The following is an 18234-nucleotide window of genomic DNA, read 5'->3' as shown; positions in this document are numbered from 1 at the left end:
GTAATGGAATTCAGCGACCAAAAGTCCGTTATGTGAGGTCACATAACAAATATGTCAGACTGCAGGGCAAACTGCACCACGAACGCTCAACTACTTCTTCCATGTCAGTCTGCTGAGAGCACTGTCGAGTTATATTTCCAACACAGTCTGATAATGATACGTACACTTGCAGAGGCAACATGGGTTTCTCACAAAGCCTTAATGTTAGCTAAAATAGAAAGCACCAAATTAAGCAGATTGCCGAGCCACAAAACACAGCACTGCCCTTCAGGTATGGCGATCACTTCCTGAAAGTATTTGGATGAACTCTTGTGAGCACGTTAGAGCCCTGACAATAAGAATGATGGGCCGTTGTTGAGTCATGACTGCCAGTTAAGGCGGTGAGTTTGGGGCGACTTGCGCTGAGTATGTTGAATAGGATGTAGTATGCTGAATGTCTAAATCAGACATTAAGAAGGGTTTCCTTCATTTCACCTTTGCACCTGTTTTTCCACAAGCTGACCAGAGCTGAGACGATTGGTTAATTAACCCATTAGACGACTGACAGAAAATTAAACCGTATTAAAGCAAACACCAAACATTAGATGGTTCCAGCATAGAAACTGTGATGATTTGCAGCTTTTCTTGCCTACAGTGTCAAAGTTTACTGAGTATCTTTGTTGGTCAGATGGTAGAAAATATCTGAAGATGTTACTTTGAGCTGTGACACTGTAACTGTAAGGCATTTTGTTGTTTTAAAAAGATTCACAATGTTGTAAAATGAAATTTCGCTTGGTTTTCTGTTTTCTGGATCACAAATACAGACTACTGAGCCTTAGTCACCTCTCATGGAGGCACAGTGTGCGTACAGCGTGTCTGCCAGCTGTAGTCTTTGCTGTGTATTCACAAGCTTTTAACACAAGGCGTGAGGTGCTGCAGAGCGATTCAATAGATCGGCCTTCGTCAGTGTCTGTTCTTTAAGATAAGCTTGATGTGACGGGATAAAAATGTACCTCTAGTGAAAACACTCTCTGATAAAATAAATATATGATAAACAGGACAAGAAAAAGATCGCAGGCAACTATCTCAGCGACACCAGATTAATACTATGTCATATGAGTGACTCGTTCAGCGTTTAGTGGGCTTCATCATGCCTACAACAGGACTTACAATCGCTCCTTTTCACAGTTCTAATGAAACATGTGAGTAAACTCAGCATCCTGCGCTGCCATACCAAACTGTTTGAGAGTAAGAATAAATGTCTCTTAAGCTCAGTCAAGTGGGGCACACACCAAAAAAACTGCGTATCAATCCAATAATGTACGACAGAGAACATAGTCCTCAGCACTGCTGTTCAAGGCACTGTTTTCATATTTATTCCACCTTCTTCAACCACTAACCAGTCTGTGCTGACGTCTGGGGGGGCTCCTGGGGGGGCTCCTGCTCTGAGCCACTTGGTGCTTGGTACTTGTCCGCTGTCTTGATGTTGCTCTCTCTCATGTCCTGGATGACGCTGTCGAACCTGCGGAGCAGCTCCTTGGACCGTAAGAATTCTTCCTCCAGGAAACGTGAGACCATCTCGTCTGAAGGTGACACTGACAAAGCCTCCTGGACACACACACACACACACACACACACACACACACACACACACACACACACACACACACACACACACACACACACACACACACACACACACACACACACACACACACACACACACACACACACACACAGTGTAGGATTATTTGCTTAAAAGAAGAAAGTAGAACATTACCTTTTCCACAATTGTGAACTCAGATTATTATTTGTGACGAGCCTCACCACTGGAGAAGGAGATGGTGTGATCTTTTCTTTGGACCCTAAGGTCAGAGAGTCCTTGGAGCTGGGGCTCTGTCCCCCTGCAGCTGATTCACTTGAACTTAGGGCTGGCATTGAGTTCTTCCTGGTGAGTCTTGTGCTGCTGGACGAGGAGGAGGAGGCTGATGAATGAGGCCTGCTGTCTTGGGCCTGGCTGCAGGGCTGCTCTCCAGAGGAATGGGACAGGGTGTTCAGCTGTCCCAAGAGCCGATGGACCTCCCCTTCAGAGCAAGTGGTGATCTCCTGCAGCTTAGCTTTTATCGCCTGCATCTCCTCCCTGTGCTGGCGATGTCTGGTATCGGCGTTGCTGCAGAGTGAACAAGAAGTTGCATGAGGGTTCAGCTTCTAGCTCTTTTGTGCATGTGTGTGTGTATTGTGGGTACCTGTCCTGAGCAGGCTGTGGTTGGTCAGCCATAGCGTGGCTGAGCACAGCTTGTTCATATCTATCTTGACAGGTCTGGGTGGAGACCCCAAGTCGGGCGTGCATCTCAGCGAGTGCCTGCCTTAGCTGCTGATTCTCTTGTTCCAGGCTGCTCAGAGATGACACGTAACTCTCCCTCAGGGATGCCAGCGAGGAATCTCCCCTCTGAGGGTGGTGAAGTGATACAGGGAGAGAAAAACAGAGAAACTAGCACTGAAGCCACATTAAAAGGTGGAGTCATCCATTCTGGAAGAATATTGTAGAATGTACAGTACTGTGCAAACATCTTAGGCAGGTGTGAAGAAACGCTGTAAAGTAAGAATGCTTTCAAAAATGTAAAATTTAAGTGTTTTTTACCGATTTACAAAAGGGAAAGTGAGTGAACAGAAAAAAAATCTAAGTCAAATCAATATTTGGTGTGGATGAGGAACAGTTTCATGTCAGGTCATCATGTTCAGACTGAGCACAGCAACAAGTCACAGGTAGTTATCCTGCATCAGTGAGGTCTCTCCCAGACAAAGATCTCAGGACAGACTGTGGTTTCAAGATGTGCTGTAAAGCTCTTTAGAAGAAGCACAAAGAAACGGGCAACCTTGAATACCATCAGGGAGGCGTCTGATTGGCCCAAAATGTATTCTGCAGCAGGACAACGACCCCAAACATCCAGCCAGTGTCATTAGGAACTATCTTCAGTGTAAAGGGGAACAAGGAGTCCTGGAAGTGATGGTGTGGCCCCCACAGAGCCCTGATCTCAACATCATCAGTCTGTCTGGGATCACATGAGGAGACAGAAGGATCTGAAGCAGCCGACATCCACAGAAGATCTGTGGTTAGTTCTCCAACATGTTTGGAACAACCTTGTGTACCTAGAAGAACTGATGGTGGTTTGAAGGCAAAGGGTGGTGACACCAAATATTGTTTTAATTTAGATTTTTCTTCCGTTCACTCTTTGCATTTTGTAAATTGATCAAAAATAAACAATTCAATTTTATATTTTTGAACGAATTCTTACTTTACAGCATTTCTTCTCACCTGCCCAAAACCTTTGCACAGTTCTGTACATATTTGAACTTAACAGCCACACAAATACATCGCACATTATGACAACAAACGAATGACAAATACATCCATAGCATCCAAAACACAATTAACATTGTTTTACAAAGCTACAGTGACTGAAGAGAGGACTGTAGGTTTGTAGCTCAGTTAACAAGGAAGCCAATGTTACCTAGCATAGCATTTGTAATTATGCATCAGACTGAAGCTTGAATTGAAATCCCACGGTGTTAGCAAATTGTATTTTTAGGTCTTCATCCCTCTAGAACCCCTCACCAACATTGTATGGATAAATACCATGTTATAGAGTCAACAACAACACAGCAAGTAATGACGCTAGCTGGAGAGGATGAGACCGTTTCCGAGAGCAAAGGCCCCCTTCTTCAAACATGGCTTATTTAATTCAGGCTAACATGCCGTTATCAGGCTAAAACAATCCTGTTTATTCTCATCCAGCTAATTTGGTTCCTTGAAAGCAGTCTGAATGCCCTCCCAGCATGCACTGGGACCATGGATTCATACATAACTTATATTATATGTGTGATCCTGCATTGTTACAGCCTTACCGCTCTCATTTTGTTCTACATCGCTCTCCACAACATTTCCACATTTGGATCACTGTTACACAGTCAGGTATTATACATGTATTTAGTATATATATGTTACTAGTAAACAGGGTTAGATGACAAGTGGTGTTGATGCAGGATAGGTGCAGGTAAAGTATCTTAAAGTGAGCTCTGCCCTTTATAACTTTGAGTTTATTTCTTGTTGCTCACCGTTTCTAAAACTATATTTTGCTGTACTGGATGAGAATCACTGATTCCCCCATTGCAGACTGTAAATCTATGTATTGACTACAAAACATTAACAATTAACAAAGCAGACCAACCTTGGGTGACTGAGACTCCGGCCTCTTCAGCAGACCCTTCAGACGCTGGTTCTCCATCAGTAGAGTCTCCAGCTGGGCCTGAGTCATCTGAGAGAGTGGGAGAGGAAGAAAATGTGACTCATTTTACTGATCTACACAGAAGATGCAGGATGATGCAGTTTTCCTCGACCTTCTCAAGAAGAGGAGTTAACATTAAGAAAACATAGAGAGCAGGGATCTCATCTTGGGTGTTAGTCTCAACTAGTAAATGATGACCTGTTTATTTGCTTACTTTAAGCTCGGCTGCCTTCTGCTCTGCCCGCTCCACCTCGCCGCGGAGCTGCTGCTTGACGCTGGATGAAGAGTTGTTCAGCGTGGTGATGGCGACGTCACGCTGGTGCAGCTCGGTGGTCAGCTTTGACACCTCCTTCCTCATTCCCTCCACCTCACCGCGGTGAGTCTGTCTGGCCCTCTGAAGCTCCTCTCTGAGCTGTGGAATGTACCCAGAGACGGGACAATGCAGGTGTTTAGTGGGGACACTTAGTTTAAAAAAAAATCCTAATTCCTAACAAGCCAGAGAGGTTTCCTGACCTTTTTCATTTCAGCAACAGAGGACTCATGTTCTGCTTTAAGTTCCTCCATCTTTGACTGGTCAGCTCTCTGACGGCTCACTCTCTCCAGTCTGAGCAAATTCAGGACGTACAGAGGCACAAGTGTTCGTCTCGTGTGTCCAAAATAATAATAATAATAATAATGATGTGGCCGTGTAAAGAGGCCAGCAATCACCTGTCCTTGAGACATGCCAGCTCAGCCTTGAGATGACCCTCACAGGCTTGGGCGCAGTGAAGCTTGGTTGCCGTCTTCTCCAGATCTTGTCTGAGGGTGTCCACACCAGCGAGGCCCTGAACTGCCAGGCAGTCCTCCAAAGAGCTGAGAGAACCAGACGGTTGTGCTCAACAGTACATCCTACCTACAGCGTGAGTATAGATTGCCCTCTTGTGTATTGCTGCTGTACTACATCATACCGTCACAGGTAAAACTCCACCCACCGGATGACTTGATCTTTAGCTTGCAGCATTTGGTTGAGTCTCGCAGCTTCACTGCGAAGCCTTTGACGTTCAAGACTGGCTCTTCGTACAAATGCATCCTGGGTGTCCAGCGTGGCATGGAGTTCCTCTCTTTCCTCTGAGAGCACCTGTGGAACAGCAAAGAATCCTCAGCAGATACAAAAATGATGTTTTAACCTTCTTCTTTTGTTAGTAGTGATGAAGTGATGGTGTGTGGAGCGGCTGGTGGACTAAGTGGGTTTAGAAACCGTCATAACTGTACCTGGATCTTTCACTATTATGTTCTAACATTCTGCCTTTTACCCATACACATGCACACTATGAAGGCTTTTACAGGTGGGTCAGATCATAACCTCTCAGAAATCCTGACACATTAACATTCTATTCAGGATTTTGACCATATGAAGGTCTGAGGACAGAAACGTTGCAAATAACGTGAGTACAAGCTATTAACAGCGTGCAGCGTGTTTTTTGGGTCTTTCCCATCTATAAAGTTGGTGGAAACAATCTTTATGTGTGCTTTGTCCCGTCTTTGTAGGTTTCAGCTACTCCTCTGACCTGCTGCTCTCTCTGGTGCTGCCCCAGCCACATCTCGAGGGGTCGGAGACGTTCCAGTTCAAGCTCCTGTGAGTGCAGGCTGCCCTGAGACTTCTCCAGCTGAGCGCGCACATGCTGCAGCTCTAAGCAGCACTCCCTGTGCTCCCTCTCCTTTAGCAACAAAGACCCCTGGGACTGGAAATCAAGTGGTAGAAAATATGCGTGAAAAATGACTTGTGTCATGATACCTGTCATGACTGTCATGATATTATTACTGATCTGCTTTTACTTTCATGTGCGTGAGCTTGTCAGTCAGGCTCTTATTTTGCGCCTCCAGTGCTGTCAGTTGTTTTTGGTGGTGGGTGCGCTGCTGCTCCCACTCTGTGGAGCGCTGCTGATACTCCTGCAGGGAGAGACAAGGACAACTATACATATACCAGTAGATGGCAGTAAAAGGGAAAGCTGTAAGTGACTAGAGTAACACAACTGTTGTACCTCAATCTTTTCACTCAGTTGGATCACCTCTGAACAGTCTGTCTCTTTGGTATTCGCTCCTGCACTGGTCTCCTTCAGCTGTTTGCGTTGAAGCTTGTGATAACTTCTCTTTAATTTATCTAACTGCAGGAACAAAATGTGAGAAAGGATGTCCAAATTCAAGATTTTATCTGAGGCCGTGAAAACTTTGCTGTTAGATACATACAAAGACCACAAAGCAGAGTGGAACAGTGATCATATCAAATGTCATCTTATGTTCAGTGAGCTGTTCATTCAATCAAACTCATGCTGTTTGACTGATTGTTCTTAGTTCTGTTACTGACATGTGTCTCACCTCTTCCCGCAATTTCTGCAGTTGCTGCTCGTACTTGGGAACTAATTCTTGTGGACCAAGCTGGACTTCATGCAGCTGCTGGCGGAGCAATCCGATCTGTGATCAGGGGAGAGCGTTGTGTAAATGTGGGTAAAGCATCAACATGATCACACTATTCACTGAGATATGTGCCACGCACAGGATGTGAGGCCAAACAGGCATAATCGCGCTGTAATAATTCAGAGCAGTATATTCCAAGATAAGCTTGATGGTGAATGATTGCGAATGCATTTCCACCTCTCTCTGTCTGTCTGTCTGTCTGTGTCGTGCTACAACTACAGATGATGTGATCTGCTACCCCACCTCCAGGTCCCTCCGTTCAATGACACCCCTGGAAGTGAACAGCTCCTCTTCACCACTTTTCAGCCGGAGCTCCATGGCCTGGATCTCAGCCTCCCACTCCCTCCTCTGATCACTGATCATGATGTCAATCTGTCTCATCAGCTCCTGAAGCTCTGGCTCACATGATGACAGGACAGCGCTGGAACAGACACATAAAATGTCAACGCGTGGTGAAGCCTCACAACCAAGAGGCTGTCGTGTCTGCAGGAGCTCACCAGTACTGGTCGTGTGGGATATTAAGAAATGAACGTGGCCAGAGTTAGTTAGCTAACTAGTTACCGCCTTCAGCCACAGTTTACATTACCTGAGCTCAGGATTCAGCAAAGACTCCAAAGAAGCCTCCATCTGGATGTTGGGGATGCTGTCAGTGATTTTCAAGTCTTGTGAATAACTTTTAACTTGCCTCAAACTAGCTACCCGCTAAGTTAACTAACCTAGCAACCTCTGCACAGCACTAACGTAACCAGCTAACCATAACCAGACCGAGCAGCAACGGCACCAGTTAAGTTGCGTGAGTTGAAATTAAATAAACATAGTTTGGATCATAGCAGGCGAAGAAAGCAGATGATTAAAGACTCCAACATGGTTAGGGTTAGGGTTAACTTTAGCTAGTTTAAGTGCGCCTAACTAACGCTACTTTTGTTTACATCGCTGACTGGACCAACAGTTAGTTCACTTAAAACTGCATCAGATCCAATAGACTTCCTGATGTTAGGCGGCAACTCCACCCCCACCTGTGACCTCATCACGCTGTACGTCTCCAGCACAGGGTCCTCATGGAGCTCTCTACATTTAATCCAGGCATGTTAGAGTTCACCCCAAACTGCACAGTAATGAAGCCAAACTAGCAGATTGATCCAAGCGACTGGTGTAGAACAGCCATTTTACATTTCGTATACTGCAGGAAAGCTGGTGTCCGAGTTTATTTCGACTGGTATTATTGTGGGACCAAACTGACACATGAGATGCGATAGTTAGGGAAACGATATGTAATCCAGATAATCATCTCTACGTAAATATCGTCGACTCTTCAGGCTGGCTGAATTTATTAATGTCCGTTGAAGTGGCCTGATTGAACACGTGGCTCGTTGGTCTAGGGGTATGATTCTCGCTTCGGGTGCGAGAGGTCCCGGGTTCAAATCCCGGACGAGCCCATCATTTTGGAGAGCGGTGACCCCTGCTTCCATACACGGACAGTATGATTAGCTAGCATTAGCTCTGTGCCAACGCTAAGCTGCAACCCGGCAGAGACTCCACATAGCATTAGCGGAACTATTGTATTCTAATTAATTACTACTAGCATGTTGCTGCGGTACTAAAGTAAGAGACTGAATTTTGCTTGTTTTAAATGCATAAATCTTTCAGGGCTTATCTAACGAGGGTTTGCTAGCTCGTACCTACACCCTTTAAAGCTTTGAGGAGTGCTATCCGCAGTGTTACCGAGCAGAGGATCCTCTCATCATTGTCCGGTATAAAAACCTGACACTCTCACCATTGCAGTGTGGCTCGTTGGTCTAGGGGTATGATTCTCGCTTTGGGTGCGAGAGGTCCCGGGTTCAAATCCCGGACGAGCCCATTCTTTTTCGGGACGTTGTATTCGTCCTTTCCTCATATTTTAATATATTTGCATTTACAACAACCGGGTTCACATTTTGACCAGTAGAGCAGCTAGGTTGGTTATCACTGTCTCTCTCCCTCCTCCCTCCCTCCTCCCTCCTCCCACACCCGTTCTTCCACCTGCCCTCCGTCAGACTGAACAAAGAGGGACTCCGTCGCTCTGCCTCCCCAGCTGTTGCGTTGTGAGGGTTTGAGGCCGTGAGGAGGGAGAGAGAGAGAGAGAGGGTGGGGTGGGGGGGAGACGTGTCTGTCCCGCCCCCACAAATACACCAGACACTCCTCTAACAGGCGGCAGACGAGCTCTCTGTGCTCTCCATTCACTGCAGTGACAACAGTCCTGATCAGGTCTGAGGCTGCTCTGGGAGTAAGGCTTCAGCTGGACTGTAAGTAGGCTTTACAGACGTGTATTAGATAGAATCATTGTTTTACTCCTGTTTCCTTCAAGTATGATGTTTATGAGTGGCCACAGGTTTGTGTTACGGCTGTCAGTTTCAGTGTTATTTAGTTGGATAGAAAATGTTTTTTCACTTAAACGTTGCTATAAAAAAATCTTCTGCTTTTCAAACATCACTGCTAAGGAAGTGCACATCTAACACATTTTTATTTAACAGAGAGAAGCAAACTGTGAACGTGGGACCTGCGGCAGCACTCTACTACCCACTGGGGTGGTCTTCATCGGGATCATCCAGGAGTCATTTAGATCTTTGCAGTGAGCTCGTTCTGTGATCCACCTCTTGAGCCTGACCATGGTTCTGTGTGAGGACGGCGAGTGCAGCGTCTGCTTCCTGCCCTACTCTCGGATGGACAGGATCCCCCGGGTGCTCCACTGCAGGCACACCTTCTGCGACCCGTGCCTGGAGACCATGTCGCAGGCCAGGAGCGGGCTGCTCACCGTGGGCTGCCCTTTGTGTCGCCGGGTGACCTGCGTGGGACGCGGCCTCAGCCTGCAGGAAGCTCTGTGGGTCAACAGCCGGCTGTGGGAGCAGATACCGGAGGAGGAGGAGGAGGCCAAGGAGGAGGAGGAAGAGGAAGGTGGGCTGAAGCAAGAGGCTGAGGAGGAGAGGATGGAGGCTAAACAACAAGGACAATGGTGAGTTTATGAGCATCTTTTAGGACAATTTCCATAAGCAGAAGACATCTACAAACCTGTCACCTCTGACCTCTTTGCTTCCCATGGTTTTCATTTTTTCTTTGTCTTGTTTAAATGGCTTGATTATTAAGACGTTTGCTGTATGAAACTGCTGCTGTAACGTGTGCAAATGTGAAAGATAAGAACATAAGAAACTGAGAACAGCATCTCAGTAAACCCACTGTTGAATCTGTAGAATTGGAGCCTGCATCCAAAAAAATTCCAGCCATGCCTCCCCATTCACACATGGACGTCAATCAGTACAGGTCCACAGAGCTTCTCATTAGCACCTCAGCTCTGCAGCGCCACATTTTTAAAATACTGTCTAAGACGGGAACTCTTCCCTCTCAGTGTCTCCTCCAGGTCGGCCAGAACAAAGCTCAAACTGCCGGCCTTCTTCAAAAAGTTCAGCTTGACCAAGCAGCACCAGGAGAGGATCGTGCCCGGCAGTAATGTGTAAGCTCTGGCTTTGTGCTAAACGGCTGTAATAACGAGGAGGAATGGAAGTGAAGGTGAACTAATGTTCTTCTGTTTGTGTTTTTCATGAAGGGAAATGAAGTCCTGGCGCAGGCTTTCCGCTGAGGAGACCGTTTAAAAGGAGACGGGTGTGACAGCTCCTCTCGGGGGGGTTCTAAGTTTCGGACGGTAGACGCTACTAGAAGACTCGACCTGGCCAGTGGAGGGAAAATTGAGGCCGTTAGGACCGAGAATCCATTTGTGTTCCTGTCAAGACATTGTTTTGTCCTCAGCCAAAGGTGCCCTGTCTCCCCATTATTTATTCTAGGCTTAACTCTCCCAGCTGGTGCTGTGGGATTTGGCTCAGCTGTCTCAGTGGGACTCACACCCAAAGACCCCCTCATGACAGATGGTCTCCTGAGGACGCTCCCTTTTGCAAAGCCACTGCTGAACACTGGAGATAACTTATTGTTTCTTTTTTTATTTATGATAGCTAGATGACAAAGTATTTAATAAAACTATTTTTGAAAGAAAGTCTCTGTATCTGTGTTTTTATTCACCAATTACTAAAGTCTGTGAGAATCATGACCTCAGAGCAGAGACGTGACGAGCTCCTACTTGACTGTGTGCATCATTTATGACACATTAAGTGTTTGAGCGAGGCCAGTTGGAGATTTCTGAGCGGCATCATGTGAATATTACTTTCTGTGGGCTCAATACACGACACAAACATGTCACAAAAGACTCACTGAACCATGAAAGCAGATTATAAACTCCATTCAGCGAGCATCTGGCAAGTATTCAATGTTTGAAGATATTAGAATAGTGGATCATCACTTTCATGGGAAATTATGCTTTTGTGTTGGCTCATGTGCACACGTCATTTTAAAATATACAGAGCTCTGAGATTAGATAAGTGTGAGGTCACTGTAAAGTATTATTGTGTTGGATGGAGCCAGAAATCCGTTAGTTGTTGAGCTGGTTTGGCAGCCAGCAAACTGTGAGAAGCTCCCTCAGCTGCCTGCCTGTGGAATACACTCATATTTTGATTGATGGGGAGTCAGTGTGCCTTTCAGTGCAATTTATGTGTTCCCACAGTTACGTGTTATCACAGTGAAGCCGAGCGCGGTGCTGCTTCCAAGCTGAAAATGAACTGGCATCAGCAGAGCTGGACCACAGCAGGAAGGCAGCAGCCCTGCGGGGAGCAAACAAACACAACAGGATTGTGAAAATGGCAAAGCACCAATTTGTGTTTCACAATGTATTTAGTGGCTCCCAGTGCGGCCCTGATCTATGGGATAAAGGTGGAACAGAACAGGAAACACTCCCAGTGCAGGCTGGCAGCAGTAGAAGAAGTCCTCTGATCATTTACTAAAGTAAAAGTAGCACTAACACACTGTGGACATACCCCACTACAAGTAAAAGTCCTGCATTCAAAAGCTTAGTATTATAAGGAAAATGTATTAAAGTAAAAACATACAGGAAAAGGCCATCTGTGGCTCTCACATGTTTAGTATGTGAAATATCAACCTGCAAACTAACTCGTCCCGTCAGCTTTCATTAAATGTAGTGCAGAGCTTCTCCCTGTAGGAGTACAGTGTAGTACAGTACAGTTACCTTTAAATAGTACTTAAGTACAGTACTTGAGTAAATGTACTTTCAGATTCTGTCAGATTCCTCTGCTGCAGGTTGGTCTGCTCAGGCTGACTAAGGAGGCAGTTATCTGATCAGGTAGCACAACACATGAACATATTTTATGGGAGGAACTGTTGTGGGAGGCTTTGCAACAGAAACATGGCGCAAAAACAGTTTCCACACTGCAGCCCATCACACCAGGCAACAGCACATTCCTTTTCCAGGAGGTGTGCTCCATGCAACGCACTGAGTCACCGGAGGAAACCCAAACACCTTCAGTGCTTCTGGGAATCAAGTAGGACAACTTCACTCCCTCTTTGACAGTAATTTTGTAGAAATCTGATTGATTGTAAAGGTGTTTAATTGTGCTCACCACTGGAGCACAATTTGTCTGTTAGGACCTTAAAGTGAGACGATGTAACTGTTGCTATTAGCAGTCATAAGTGGTGCTTACAGGATAAAGGTGAGTGACAGCCGTGCAGGTTAATCAGCCCTGGCCAATCAAACACACGCAGGATGATATCAGGTGTAATAAAAACCATCAGTTCATTAAAAGTTTAATCTTTTGACTTGGCTTTCTCCCTTTTTACTGGGGTTTACATGTGGCACACTAATATCTTTTTGGCAGGAAAGAAGTTTGACTTGACTGTTTTTCATCCGTGTGTGTGTATGTGTGTGTACATGGATGAAGGCCACTAGTACAACAGGGTGTGTGATCTGGTTTATAGTAGTGTCTAAAACTGGTATAAATTATTGTCAGTAACTATTAGATATAAATCATCCTGCCATTGAAATGAATGCAAACACCATGTCCATCACACATTTAGTATGACATCATTATACAGACTGAGTGCTCTGCCCTCCAGGGTCAGTGATAAAGCAGGGACAGATGTCACTTCTAGTCATCGACAGAATCCGGGGATATTTGTTTTTGACTGTCAAACTAGATGCCATGCGTAGCGGAACATGTGCAAATACTTGTCACACAATTATTGCCTCATCACTGCGAACTACACCAGCAGCTCCCATCCTTCTGTGTCTGATGCCCCACCACATTCCTATCATCAGCTCCACCCGTCATGTTCGAAATGTGTCGAGTTTGTCTCAGGGGGGAGTTAAGTAACAAAACAAAGCCTGGATACTGTCTTAATAATTGTTTCATACAAGTGTCTGATCACTGTCCTTTAAGTTACTGTGATTTTACCTTTTTAGTGTGATTCTATCTTTTCAGGATCCACTCAGAGTGGACTTGAGGCAGTGCTTCCTAAAACGAGTCAATCAAAGCAACAGCAAAGTAAAAGAGACAACAGGTGGACAGGTAGGAGTATTGAAGAAGTGTGCATGGCTTTGGTAATAAGACATCTTTATTAATCATTTGGAGAGACATGCTAGATCTCTGTACAGTGTGAATGGAGAGTCAGCTCTGGACTGATCAGGTCTGCTGCAGAGCTGTGACAGAACATACACCCCCCCCACCCCCTGCCCCCGGCCTCCCAGGCCATGGCCTCCATCTTTAAATGCCCTCCTCCCCCCCGACATGCAAAGACGTTTGTTGCATCACTTGGTCCATTTCCAGGGAATGTTAAAACGGGTCTTCTGGAAACAAAAGAGGACTGAAATATTTAAGGGGAATAAATACAAAGGAGCGGCTACAGTAAATGATTAATCATTTGACCTCATTTAAACATAAATACCATTTCTCAAAAAGTGCTCTCCTATCAAGGCTGTGTGGTCGGTAATGAGAGCAGTACATTCCTGTTTCCAGACAATAAATAGGCAGTAACACAGAGGGTTGATACATTATTACCTGTTCTTTTCATTTTGAGGGATTTTAATTCGAAATGCGACCCGTCTGTCGTTCCCAAACCCACAGAGGAGTGTGTTCCAGTCAAGATCTCCTGTGATATTTGATCCAACGCTGTCTCTTAGTATTATTGTTATTTGGCTCATTATGTGGGTTAGAAAGATTCACTAGTTTTCACAAGAGTGCTCCCCTTTTTGGACTTGATGTGCAAACAACTTATCAACGTTCCAGCCTACTCTAACACACAGCACTCCGAATGCTCTGGAGCTAAAGTTTTTTTTTTTTCTTTTACCATGTTTCTAAGACTTACACCGTCACTCTAACTCTAAAACATGTTCTTAAAAAGTGCAGTAAGATTTCACTTCAGAGACGAGTCAAATCAAAGTAGTGTTCTTGACACTGGCTGACTTCACCACCAGTACGTTATGATACCTGGCGCTAAAAAAAAAGAAAAAAAAAACAAAGAACACATTTAAACAACATTGCATAATGCCAACGTCAGTAGTCAGTTTAAACACAAGCAGCAAAGAAAAGCTCATCTCAGTGGGGACGCGCTACGTGACAGTTTCTATGACAATCAGACAGGTCGAATGAATTGAACCAAGTGGCTGTACATTGACAACAAAGCTTCTCATAACTTCATATGAACCTGAAAGGTCTACGTGTGCAAAGTTAGTCTTCTGTCAGGAATGAAACAATGCGCTGATTTACAATGTTTAAGGTCCGTTTTGATCACAGAACCTGCGTTTATGTCTACAGATCACCCCACAGGGAACTTTGTGTTCCTCTGTGACGCAAGGCAAGAGCTTCTATTCTCCACTGCTCACTTACAGCGTGTGTGCAGACGACCATGATCACAACTACAAGATATCACAACGGCAGACGTCATACTGCTGTGAGTGGGGGAGTCTATGACGTACTGCGAACAAACGGTGGTGACTGAAACGGTGCCCTAATGTGGCAAGAATGAAGAATGACACGAGCTGGCAGTGGCCCTCTATACAACTGCATTCTAACGTTGCCTATACAGAAAGCACACATTTACACACACGCACGACAGAGAGATATTCCGAAGTCAAGTATACAAATCCAGTTCAACAGTTTCCAGGAAAAAAAAAAAAAAGACTAGTCATCAAGCCACTGGTGTAATGTTACCATTTACATATTCAAACTTGTGTTCACTGGTAGACAGTACCTATGCTGGAAAACTAGGCATGCATTAGATACTCCAGATGTTACTGTTCCGTTTGTCCTGTGATGTCTAGAATGCAAATTTATGGATCCCACAGGTGTTATGGGCCGGAGCGCTGTGATTGGCCAACCACACTGCAAGGCCGGGTTTGAGATTAAGATTAGAAATGGCTATGTTTAGGTGATTAGTCTTGAGAGAGTTAAGTGACGGTAGAAAGTGAAAACTGGCTGTGTGAGGGGTTAGGCAGGGGTTTAGAACATTGGGGTAATAATTTGTGAGAACCTCCATTTTTACCTGTAACAAGAGTGGGATCCATAATAATACGTCTAAACACACCTGTTCCTGTCAAGCTCTCAAATACAGAGCTTAGTTTAAAAAAAACCAAACAAGCTTTCCAGAGAAACTCCTTGAATATACAAAAATATACAAAAAGAAATTGGGGAAACTTCCTTCTCTACTTAAAAAATTGTATCCACATATGCAACTTGGGGATCTTTTTTCACATCTTTTTTTGTTTTCCTTTTTTGCAACTTGTACGACTTTTTGGCAGTTTTCATGAACAAAGTAGAAGCACTACTTTTAGAACCAAATTCACATATTGCTGTTTCCAACCGATGACCAGTAGTCAGGTGAGGAGGCCAGATTCTCAACGTGCAAAGTCAACTGCAGGTTAACCAATAGGAAGCAACATAACAAGCATGTGGTGTAAATGATGTTTTTCCTGGACGGTGCTGAGTATTAACAGGAGCAGCCTCCTTCAGTAGTCTGGGGCTCCTGCGGCTTGTCCAACTTGATGTCGATCACTGGAGGAGAACGTTAAGGAAACATTTGGTATTGATCTTCTTCAGCTACATGCACCTGAATGGATCACTTGAAGAAGAAATTCAGATGAAAGTGATGGGTTCTTTCGTGATTTGTTACTCCTGTTGTGTTCAGGGAGGCAAAACTATGCATTTTTAATGGATGGCTGTAGTGCCACTCTACTACCACTAGATGGTGCTATTTCCCACAAATCCATTTAATTTCTAGACAAGGCATCAACAATTCTAGCAGCCAAAATACTTATGACTCAACAACATGTAACTACATAATTTAGCAAAGAAATCTAGCTTAAATATTTCTGCTAATCAATTTATTGCAGCCATATTTGACGAGGAAATCCTCTCTTCTATTGTAAGCTGAGTAATAAACAGAATGGAAGCTGGCTAAAGCCGTTGGCACTGCTGTGCTACAATTAAAGCTGATGGACAATGGTGTGTTAATGAGTTGTTGCTGTGAGTCTGCTTTTTTCCACAAGTCAGATAAGGTGTTCTTCCCAGTCAGTCCTCCAGAGCATTTTTAGACCTCCTCGGTTTTAAGAAGTGTATCATGCCTGGGTGCTTGTGAATGCTTCCATACAATAGTGCTGGGGAGTGTGGCAGCACAGCAGTAACACATTCTTAGTTATTATTCATTTCTCTGGCGAGCATTATGCATGTATAAGGAGGGGATGTACGAAAACTGTGGCCTACATATTGTGTGTGAGTGAGCCTGGAAACGGTCCCACTGTGGCTTTCAGACGCCCGTCCCACACTGGCTCTTAAATGCAGCGGTTGATGTGTGTTTTTCCATATGTTAAGGCAGCATGTCATGGTGACGTGGGAACATCTGAAGGACAGTCTTTAAATTCCAACATATACTTGAGCGTTCCCGTTCGGGTGGCTTCCATCTGGGATATGGAGGTCTTATCTCAGCATTACCAAACCAAATGAGCAGCCTCAGCCCAGAATATGTTAGTGCTCTCATACCTGTACGTGTGTAGGTACATCTACAGCATCTCCTCAACAGTACTGAGTGATGAGTCACCGATAGTAGAGGTGTTTTAAAAGAAAATACAACATTTGTTTTATTTTAAACAATAAACTGGTGGTTTCAAGCTGTAGAAAACATCTTCTGAACATCGTCTTTTCCAAATGAGCCAGAGGAAACATCAGCAAAAGAAATCATGCTGCATTATTTGTTTTCTTTACCACTAGGGGGCAGCGCAGCAAGCTGTAAACACAACATCATAGTATCACCTTATCATAGAGCTGAAATGGGGAACGTGTTAGGAAGTATTTGCCCATCTATACATTCAGCAAACACAGAGAACCTTAAGTTTTCATGAGGAGTCATGATTCTGTCCAACTAATAAATTCAATATTCACTCTCCTTTTAGCCCTGTTTCGCTCTCCACTACCTCCTGAGAGAAATAATGCTCATTTGTCAAGTTTAACTGCTTCAACAGAAGACAACAATCATGGCAACAATCTCACTTAAAAGACGTCTCAATCCAAACAAAGATTTTACCTGGAAAATGTTGTGAATGGAACTGGCGTGATGTGCTGTTAGCACCTCACACAAAATAATAAAACTCCTTCTAAGCACAATTTATTACCAAAACCATGGAGGGACACCTTTCTTTGGCTGCCCTTTTCTGATCAACGAGTGTCTGGTGTGACTTATTTTGTTTTCTGGCTCGCTCTCATTAACATGGATGACCTGAGCATTTGATCTGGGTCAAGCACCCTCTTTTCTCTCTCTCTCTCTCTCTCTCTGCAGACCTGCAGTGGTGATAATACCCACTGACTGTGTAGGAAGTAGTTCTCAGAAAGAGAACAGACGACTGCGCCCCATAGGCCCTGACATCCACCATAAATCAGCGTGACCCCTCCGTCCCCAATTTAAAACTGGCAATTAAAGGCAGCAGAGTGTAGACTGAGAATACTGTTTAAATTGCTACTGAAGTTCACAAATGTAGGACTTGTTCTCTCAAAGAAACACAAGAGGAGCCATAGAACATGCCATGAATGTGCTTATTATAAAGAAAAATATAAGTATCGAATGCTTATTAAAACTGCGGGTGCTCTTTAAAGCTATGTCACGTGAGCATGTGCATCATAGAAATGAAGCCTGTTTCTGCCCTTTCCAGTGAAATCCATACTATTCACAATGCAATACCAACAGAGGAGCTGCTCCATTAAGTGACAATGTCAGCAGAGGCACAGAGCTGCTGAGGAACTGTCATCACCTGCCATCCATCACCACACCTCCACCTCACACAGCTCACCTCCACATCCATTATGTCTCATTAAAGACACAGAGAAAAAAAAACAGGAAGAGAGATAAAGGTAATTGGCTGAATGAGAGTCATGCATTATAACCAGGAAATATGGCTCACTGCAATAAAAAGCAACAGGGTGATCTCAACAGTTCAGAGGCCCATTAGGTTACTGAGTTTATTACTGAGGCCATGCAGTTAGCAAAGGCTGGACAATGTCCAGCAAATGATGGGTGGGCTGAGATCAGAGATGCACCAGACGGGCATTCCTTCACCGCAGCAAGGTCAGCATCTGATGTATGTTTACGCTGGAGCAGATAA

The 18234-nt window shown here is 44.6% G+C and overlaps 3 protein-coding genes and 2 non-coding genes across 5 annotated transcripts in view; 3 read left to right on the top strand and 2 right to left on the bottom strand.

The window, feature by feature from the left end:
- Positions 1 to 1332: 1332 nt before the first annotated feature.
- On the bottom strand, positions 1333 to 7405 carry cep63 (centrosomal protein 63). Its single transcript, XM_070832348.1, has 14 exons — positions 7306 to 7405; positions 6963 to 7140; positions 6621 to 6716; positions 6287 to 6409; positions 6081 to 6194; positions 5813 to 5986; positions 5237 to 5382; positions 4974 to 5117; positions 4779 to 4869; positions 4480 to 4677; positions 4209 to 4295; positions 2226 to 2428; positions 1807 to 2149; positions 1333 to 1587 (listed from the first exon to the last, which is right to left on the bottom strand). Exons 1-14 carry the CDS (start codon positions 7344 to 7346, stop codon positions 1375 to 1377), a joined length of 2151 nt encoding a protein of 716 aa, XP_070688449.1. The 5' UTR covers positions 7347 to 7405; the 3' UTR covers positions 1333 to 1374.
- Positions 7406 to 8083: 678 nt separating this feature from the next.
- trnap-cgg (transfer RNA proline (anticodon CGG)) lies at positions 8084 to 8155 on the top strand. The gene has a single exon. It is a non-coding gene; the product is annotated as a tRNA-Pro (tRNA).
- A 349-nt stretch (positions 8156 to 8504) lies between these two features.
- On the top strand, positions 8505 to 8576 carry trnap-ugg (transfer RNA proline (anticodon UGG)). Its single transcript has one exon. It is a non-coding gene; the product is annotated as a tRNA-Pro (tRNA).
- A 371-nt stretch (positions 8577 to 8947) lies between these two features.
- Positions 8948 to 10421, top strand: LOC139203210 (E3 ubiquitin-protein ligase RNF186). The gene is made up of 4 exons (XM_070832896.1): positions 8948 to 9001; positions 9230 to 9708; positions 10099 to 10203; positions 10297 to 10421. Exons 2-4 carry the CDS (start codon positions 9365 to 9367, stop codon positions 10340 to 10342), a joined length of 495 nt encoding a protein of 164 aa, XP_070688997.1. The 5' UTR covers positions 8948 to 9001; positions 9230 to 9364; the 3' UTR covers positions 10343 to 10421.
- Positions 10422 to 15163: 4742 nt separating this feature from the next.
- rab6ba (RAB6B, member RAS oncogene family a) overlaps positions 15164 to 18234 on the bottom strand; it is a 47319-nt gene continuing 44248 nt past the window's right edge. Inside the window, exon 8 of the mRNA XM_070832263.1 lies at positions 15164 to 15637. Within this exon, the coding sequence (XP_070688364.1) occupies positions 15573 to 15637 (65 nt within the window). The 3' untranslated portion in view covers positions 15164 to 15572. The remainder of the gene's footprint in view (positions 15638 to 18234) is intronic.

Source organism: Pempheris klunzingeri, chromosome 6 (assembly GCF_042242105.1).
Source record: "Pempheris klunzingeri isolate RE-2024b chromosome 6, fPemKlu1.hap1, whole genome shotgun sequence".
Lineage (NCBI taxonomy): Eukaryota > Metazoa > Chordata > Actinopteri > Acropomatiformes > Pempheridae > Pempheris > Pempheris klunzingeri.
The sequence above is the reverse complement of the archived record's forward strand: the minus strand, read 5'-3'. Positions and strand labels throughout refer to the sequence as shown.